Here is a 7,822-nt window from a genome sequence, read left to right as displayed (position 1 = left end):
TGACGGCCATAACAGAAATGGCGGCGCCGGTGTTCTTGTTCAGCGATGATCTTGTTCAACGTACGACCCTGGTCAGCTTTGGTTCTGGTTCTGTCTAAAAGATGTTTGAGCAGGTGCCACGTCGTTCCGTTCTTGATGCGGCCGTCCGCGGCGTCGCTCACCTCGTTCCATTGCTGGTTAGATAGTTGCGTGCAATATTCTGCAATCAGCCGGTTGAGGGAAGAAGTTCTTTTCCTCAGCCGTCGATTGTGTCTTTGTTCTTTCCATCTCCTGGTGAGCGATTGTTCGGCTTCGAGTATTCAAATTCACATGGTTCAATTATATTCGCCTTCTGCAAGCGTGGGTGTTAAGCCCTGTGGGCAAGACAGACGGCTTCCGAGCGTCTCGCGTCTGCGGCGGTTTTCCTCAGTGAGTGGACATAGAAATGCTTACGCATTTAAAAGAAGGACATAGGAGGGTGTAAGGGAAGCAAGAAGTCAGGAAGCCGTCACAGAACTAGACAGAAACCGCAAGTGTCGTAGGCGACGTGTGTTTGTGGTTTTAGAAGACTTGATCAGCCGGTCAGTGCGCGAGTAACAAGAGGACATGAGTTGAAAGAATGACTTGAGTAGCGCAGCAGTAGTACGTCGAGTAATTTTGAAGTTGTCAAAGAGGCCCTCGAACACTTTTGAAGTGACTAGCTTTCTTTTGCAGGATAGCAATAGGGGCTTGTTGGCACGGCATATCTTATTTTGTTATAGCGCAAGCTTGACACGGACAACAGAAGGCACATCTGACACACATAGCGCTGTGTGTGTCAGATGTGCCTTCTGTTGTCCGTGTCAAGCTTGCGCTATAACAAAATAAGATATTCTGTTGCAGGTTGCGTAGAATGACGGTTGGAGATGCTTCTAGCATAGATAAAAGCCACAATATCAAAATATTTGTTATTTTAATCATGCATGTATGGTAAAATTTTGCCTCATGCAACTTCAGCACTGCAATGTGCAGACTATGAGACACACTGCGGGTAGACAGATGACGTTAGGACATGCACTAACGTATAATTGAAATTCAACAACACATCTTAGGCGTTCTACATGTACTAGAGTCGCATAAAATGGTATTACGTGATGTTATTGCTGAATTGCAACGCAGGTATATACAAGGACAGACGAAACGAGACGACAGATGACCGCTACTTCGTTACTTCGTTATAGCCGCAAAAAAAACAAATACAAAATTACATATGCCACACATACGTAACGACGGAATGGCAACAGCACGTTAGACGGAACGCCAGAGAAATAAAAAACCGCAAGAATGAACTAAACGAACCTAGCGCTCTAATAGTCATGTCTTCAAGACACGTGTTTCATTCATTGCCGAAGAGTTCACTGATGCAAGACACACTTGTTGACTGGGTTCATGAACGAACCTGGCTTGCAGTCGAAGGCCAGGGCAAACTCGGGCGCGTTTCTTAGAGGCCCATTGACGCGGAACCAGGCGGTACTGTGAGGACCCCGAGCGGCCATCCTGCGCAGAAAGCGCTGATTACTGTTCTCGCAGTGGTTGGCCGCGTAGTACACAAAGAACAGCTGGACAGCATCCCAGTGCTCGAGCAGCGCCAAGCGGTAGTCGGGCGCCACGAGCCGAGCAAACTGCACAAACGCCTCCAACGACGGTCTTAGCGCGAGGTAGTCCCAAAGGTCGGACCACGAAGTGCGCGACGCGTCCAGCTGGATCCTTTGATCGGCCCACGCGACCGCCGCGTACTGGCGCTCGAGGCAGAGCCGAAGTCCGTCCATACGACCCGTCATGCTCCCGCCGCTGGTTTCCTGGTCCGCCGCGACGTTGTGCTCGAAGTTGTAGGCCCAGTGGTAGACGGCTCGGAGCAGCGATCGGTACACCTTGGGCCCAGCCCGCGCCAGTTGCAAGGGGTGCAGCGCCGGGTCCGCGTTGAGGAACAAGTCGAACACGGGCAGTGGTATTTCGAGCCGATCGTAAGGCGGCACCAGGCGACTCTCGGCGCTCAGAAAGCCACCCGTCCAGCCCGGGTAGCCTGTGGCGTCTCCTGCTCCACGCCTGTGGTTCATGCGCGACATCAGTTTCTTCTCGTGGGACTTCCGGATCCAGTTGTAGAAGAGCTGCGCCGCGGGCATTTGCGAGTTTCTCGGGTAGATGTCGTCTACGTAGGCGGTCCTCACAGTGCCCTTCTTCAGATCCGGTGGGCTGAGAGGCTCCCACGAGACGGCGTTCAGTTTGTCCCGGAGATGCGCCCGCAACTCATTGCTCGTGAGGCTCAACCGCGCTTGCACCGTTTCCAAGAGCACCGCACGAAGCGTCGACATCATGTCAGCCACGACGCTTTCGCCACCCAGAAGAGACGCAGCAAAGTGGCGCGACAGGTGGAGAGGCAGGTTCGGCTCGAAGCGGTCGAGTAGGAGCAGGCAATAGTGGGCCTGCGGCAGTACCTGAGGGAACTCCGGGTGCCGCGCGTAGCTCACCGACGCCAGCTGGTCGTGCGCGTCGTGGTCATCGAGCAGTGGTGACAATACCATCATGACGCGGAACACGAGGTATCCCAGCAGATCGCTCGTAAATTGCAGTAAGTCGCTGCGCGTCAGACGCACAATGTAGTCAGGCGAGCTCAGCTTGACGTACGTCTTGTCGGTGATGGGTCGCAGACCCTTGTCGAACACGCTCTGCAGGAAGCTCGTCCATTCGAGGTTCGGCAAGATAGGGAGGTCGCGAACTTTGACAGTGCTGCCATTGGCGAGAGCTTCTGCATCAAGCTGAGGTTGACTCAGCATCAAAGCAAGGCGCTCCTCGAACTGCAGCAGATCCGTGTCCGTAACGTTCTGAAAGAAGACCAAGAGGGGCGCGAGAGCCCTTCGGACCATCTCGTACTCCTTCTTATCCAGCGGGCCAGACATCAGCACTGTGGATGGTTCTGCGAGCCCGACGAAACGCTTGGCGCTTAAGCCGCCCTTGAAAACGAAGGGCCTGAAGAGCGCGTCAACTCCCAACAGTCGGTAAGCGACGGCCAGCTTGCGAGACACCTCAGTCGCCGTTGGCCTCCGGTGTCTCGATGACGCTCGAGCCATCCATGGCTTGAGCCGGATCGCGTCTAAGAACATGGCGCATAGCGTGGGGAAGAGGCTCGGCTGAGGGTGCAGGCAGTTGTCCATCAGGAAGAGCAGCGCGGGGAATCTCGTGGCGTTCTCGCGCAGCTCCACGGCGAGCAGCTCGGCGTAGCCGTCCACCAGAATAGTGTCCATGGAGAGCCTCTCGGCACCCGGAGGCAGCGGCCGCGTCAGCGCCCAATCCTCGCACACGTAGGCGTAGAAGTCGTCGCAGGGGTCTCGGCTGGAATTTATCTGGCGGAGCAGCAGACGCGCTTGCTCCATGCACGCCTCTGAGTCGCAGGCTGCGGCTGCTCCCCGGTTGGGCATCGCGTTCAAGACGCCGCTCCTGTTCGGGCTAGTCGACACCGCCACAGACACCCCTGCTTGAGCCCCAGATTGCGAATAAGTCCGGCTGCCGAACATGGTGGTCGAAACGAAGGCGGTGATCACGATCGACACCAGCAACAACGCTGTGGTGGTTATCGCTAGACTCCAGACGGCTGCTGCCCAACCACCGCGTTCGGTCTGCGCGTCACGTTGTAAAGCTGGCGGTCTTTCTGCTGACGTAGCCGTACCTGTTGAGACGGTCTCAGTGCTCCTTTGGTCACCGTCAGCCATACGTATATCACAGCGAATACTCGAGCTGCATTTGCACGTACCTCATCAGGTGATGATTATGATCATGACGATAATTTCCTTATTATGGCACATACCCACTGCGGTTTGTTGGCCAAGGAGCATTCATTCATTCACAAAACTTTATTAGCGTCCTGAAGCCCGGTCTTTTCAGACCGAGGCGGGCAGCGTCCACGTCGGCACCGCCAGGCCGAGCCTTATGGCCAAGGAGCAGGCGCTACAATTAAAGTAAAATAAGACTATATGGAGAAATTGATGAGGAATCGTGCCGGAATGAAATAAAACTGAGATTTTGCACGATAAACTTTCAAAAAATGGAAAGGAGGATGATATTATTTATCAGAACAATCTTCTTGTGTTGCCAGAGATACTGCATACAGGACAAGGCAAACGTCCCTATAGCTGACGCCTAGAGCCAAGGCCCTGACAGAAAGGATAATTTGGGAGCTCAGTGGTAGTCAGAGTTTGTGAAACAGAGCCTCGAGAAATATTTTTCATTGTAGCGAAAATCGACGACAGGACCACAAGAAACGATAAACTGCCTCCGGTTTATTACAGAAATGACAGAGAGGGGACTACGTCTGACCAGCCCTGTGAAAATAATTATATAAGTAAAATACGGCATTACAATCTCGTACATTCAACGTCATATTGGCGTGATGGGCATCATCGAGAAGTCCAGGGGAACTGCGGATGCTGGAAGTCCCATAGTTTGTTTAGCAGCCATTTGATTAAGGCAGGATTTTCTTAATCTTGGTGACCTACCATCATACCCGCAAAATGGAAACGACTGGGCCACCCAGAGAAGCTTTGGCAAGGGAGTCTGTCATTTAATATAAATTTATTACACAATGACCCGGTGCCCAAATGAAGTTAGCACAGTTATAAGTGTCGATGGAGAAACTAAACAATAAAATCTCCGCAATATTTTCGACTCTCTTCTACCAGTAATCGCTAAGGACACGGATATAGAATTTGTGAAGATTTGATCGAAATAAGGGATGTTGACACATCTGGTGGCAACTTGTGCAGGGCTGGGATAATGGAGAGGATATGCTCACTCCTGATCTGCCGTCCCACGTGGACGTATGAGTCGTCATTTCAGCCTTGCCATCCGACTGTTGTCGAGCCTTTATCGTCACGCCAACGACGTCATACAGTCGTCTTGCATTCGTTGTCACACCACTGTCGCGATGCCGTCGTGGTCGCTGCATCGTCCTCATTCAAGCTTCGTCAGCGGACTATCGCCATGCCATCATCTTCAATGCGTCATCGTCGTACAGTCGTAGCCATTCGTTTGTTGTGATACTGTGAACGTATTGCCGTCGTGATCGTTACATCGTCGTCGTTCTAACTTCGTCATGGGACTTTCGTTATGCCGTCGTCGCCACCCTGTCGTTTTGTCATCGTCATCCCTTTATAACTATCATGGATCCGTTGTCACGTCATAGCCGCCCAGTCGCCGTGACTCTAGCTTCAACATTCGATTCTCGTCATACCGATGTCGCCGCGCCATCAGCGTCATACAGGCTTCATGATACAGTCGTCGCGACACCATTGTCGCCACAAACTCGTCATCTCATTGACCTGACATCGTTGTCATACTGTCGTCGTCATTTCGTCGTCATGATATAGTCGTCTTCATGCATTCGTTGTCATACCTCGTCGTGATGCGGTCACGCTCGTTTCATCGTCGTTATTCTAAATCTGACTTCCAACTCTCGTCATGCCGTCATCTTTTCCACGCAGTTGTCGTCATACTTTCGTCATCACGTCGTCGATCGGCGATGGGTAGAGTGAAAACAAAATACACTATACTAATGGGTGACTTTAGTGCCAAGGTAGACAAGAAGCAGGCTGGAGACAAGGCAGTGGGGGAATATGGCATAGGCGCTAGGAATAGCAGGGGAGAGTTATTAGTAGAGTTTGCGGGACAGAATAATATGAGGATAATGAATACCTTCTTCCGCAAGCGGCATAGCCGCAAGTGGACGTGGAGGAGCCCGAACGGCGAGACTAGAAATGAAATAGACCTCATACTCTGTGCTAACCCTGGCATCATACAAGATGTGGACGTGCTCGGCAAAGTGCGCTGCAGTGACCACAGGATGGTAAGAACTCGAATTAGCCTAGACCTGAGGAGGGAACGGAAGAAACTAGTACATAAGAAGCCGATTAATGAGTTAGCGGCAAGAGGGAAAATAGAAGAATTCCAGATCAAGCTACAGAACAGGTATTCAGCTTTAACTCAGGAAGAGGGCCTTAGTGTGGAAACAATGAACGACAATCTTGTGGGCATCATTAAGGAGTGTGCAATGGAAGTCAGTGGTAACTCCATTAGGCAGGATACCAGCAAACTATCGCAGGAGACGAAAGATCTGATCAAGAAACGCCAATGTATGAAAGCCTCTAACCCTACAGCTAGAATAGGACTGGCAGAACTTTCGAAGTTAATCAACAAGCGTAAGACAGCTGACATAAGGAAGTATAATATGGATAGAATTGAACATGCTCTCAGGAACGGAGGAAGCCTAAAAACAGTGAAGAAGAAACTAGGAATTGGCAAGAATCAGATGTATGCTTTAAGAGACAAAGCCGGCAATATCATTACTAATATGGATGAGATAGTTCAAGTGGCTGAGGAGTTCTATAGAGATTTATACAGTACCAGTGGCACCCACGACGATAATGGAAGGGAAAATAGTCTAGAGGAATTCGAAATCCCAAAGGTAACGCCGGAAGAAGTAAAGAAAGCCTTCGGAGATATGCAAAGGGGGAAGGCAGCTGGGGAGGATCAGGTAACAGCAGATTTGTTAAAGGATGGTGGACAGATTCTTCTAGAGAAACTGGCCACCCTGTATACGCAATGCCTCATGACCTCGAGCGTGCCGGAATCTTGGAAGAACGCTAACATAATCCTAATTCATAAGAAAGGAGACGCCAAAGACTTGAAAAATTATAGACCGATCAGCTTACTGTCCGTTGCCTGCAAACTATTTACTAAAGTAATCGCAAATAGAATCAGGAACACCTTAGACTTATGTCAAGCAAAGGACCAGGCAGGATTCCGTAAAGGCTACTCAACAATAGATCATATTCACACTATCAATAAGGTGATAGAGAAATCTGAGGAATATAACCAACCCTTATATATAGCTTTCATTGATTACGAGAAAGCGTTTAATTCTGTCGAAACCTCAGCAGTCTTGGAGGCATTACGGAATCAGGGTGTAAACGAGCCGTATGTAAAAATACTGAAAGATATCTATAGCGGCTCCACAGCCACCGTAGTCCTCCATAAAGCAAGCAACAAAATCCCAATAAAGAAAGGCGTCAGGCAAGGAGATACGATCTCTCCAATGCTATTCACAGCATGTTTACAGGAGGTATTCAGAGACCTGGATTGGGAATAATTGGGGATAAAAGGTAATGGAGAGTACCTTAGTAACTTGCGATTCGCTGATGATATTGCCTTGCTTAGTAACTCAGGGGACCAATTGCAATGCATGCTCACTGACCTGGAGAGGCAAAGCAGAAGAGTGGGTCTAAAAATTAATCTGCAGAAAACTATAGTAATGTTTAACAGTCTCGGAAGAGAACAGCAATTTACAATAGGCAGCGAGGCACTGGAAGTCGTAAGGGAATACACCTACTTGAAGCAGGTAGTGACGGCGGATCCGGATCATGAGACGGAAATAATCAGGAGAATGAGAATGGGCTGGGGTGCGTTTGGCAGGCATTCTGAGATCATGAACAGCAGGTTACCATTATCCCTCAATAGAAAAGTATATAATAGCTGTGTCTTACCAGTACTCACCTACGGGGCAGAAACCTGGAGGCTTACGAAAAGAGTTCTACTCAAATTGAGGACGACGCAACGAGCTATGGAAAGAAGAAAGATAGGTGTAACGTTAAGGGATAAGAAAAGAGCAGATTGGGTGAGGGAACAAACGCGAGTTAATGACATCTTAGTTGAAATCAAGAAAAAGAAATGGGCATGGGCAGGACATGTAATGAGGAGGGAAGATAACCGATGGTCATTAAGGGTTACGGACTGGATCCCAAGGGAAGGGAAGCGT

At 49.9% G+C, this 7,822-nt stretch overlaps 1 protein-coding gene across 1 annotated transcript; it reads right to left on the bottom strand.

Annotated features, from left to right (window-relative positions):
- Window positions 1-1,373: 1,373 nt before the first annotated feature.
- On the bottom strand, window positions 1,374-3,530 carry LOC139054307 (neprilysin-2-like). The gene has a single exon (XM_070531123.1). It carries the CDS (start codon window positions 3,528-3,530, stop codon window positions 1,374-1,376), a length of 2,157 nt encoding a protein of 718 aa, XP_070387224.1.
- Between the last annotated feature and the right edge of the window lie 4,292 nt (window positions 3,531-7,822).

Source organism: Dermacentor albipictus, chromosome 1 (assembly GCF_038994185.2).
Source record: "Dermacentor albipictus isolate Rhodes 1998 colony chromosome 1, USDA_Dalb.pri_finalv2, whole genome shotgun sequence".
NCBI classification, from domain to species: Eukaryota; Metazoa; Arthropoda; class Arachnida; order Ixodida; family Ixodidae; genus Dermacentor; species Dermacentor albipictus.
Note: the sequence above shows the minus strand (reverse complement) of the source record. Positions and strands in the feature narration are given on the sequence as shown.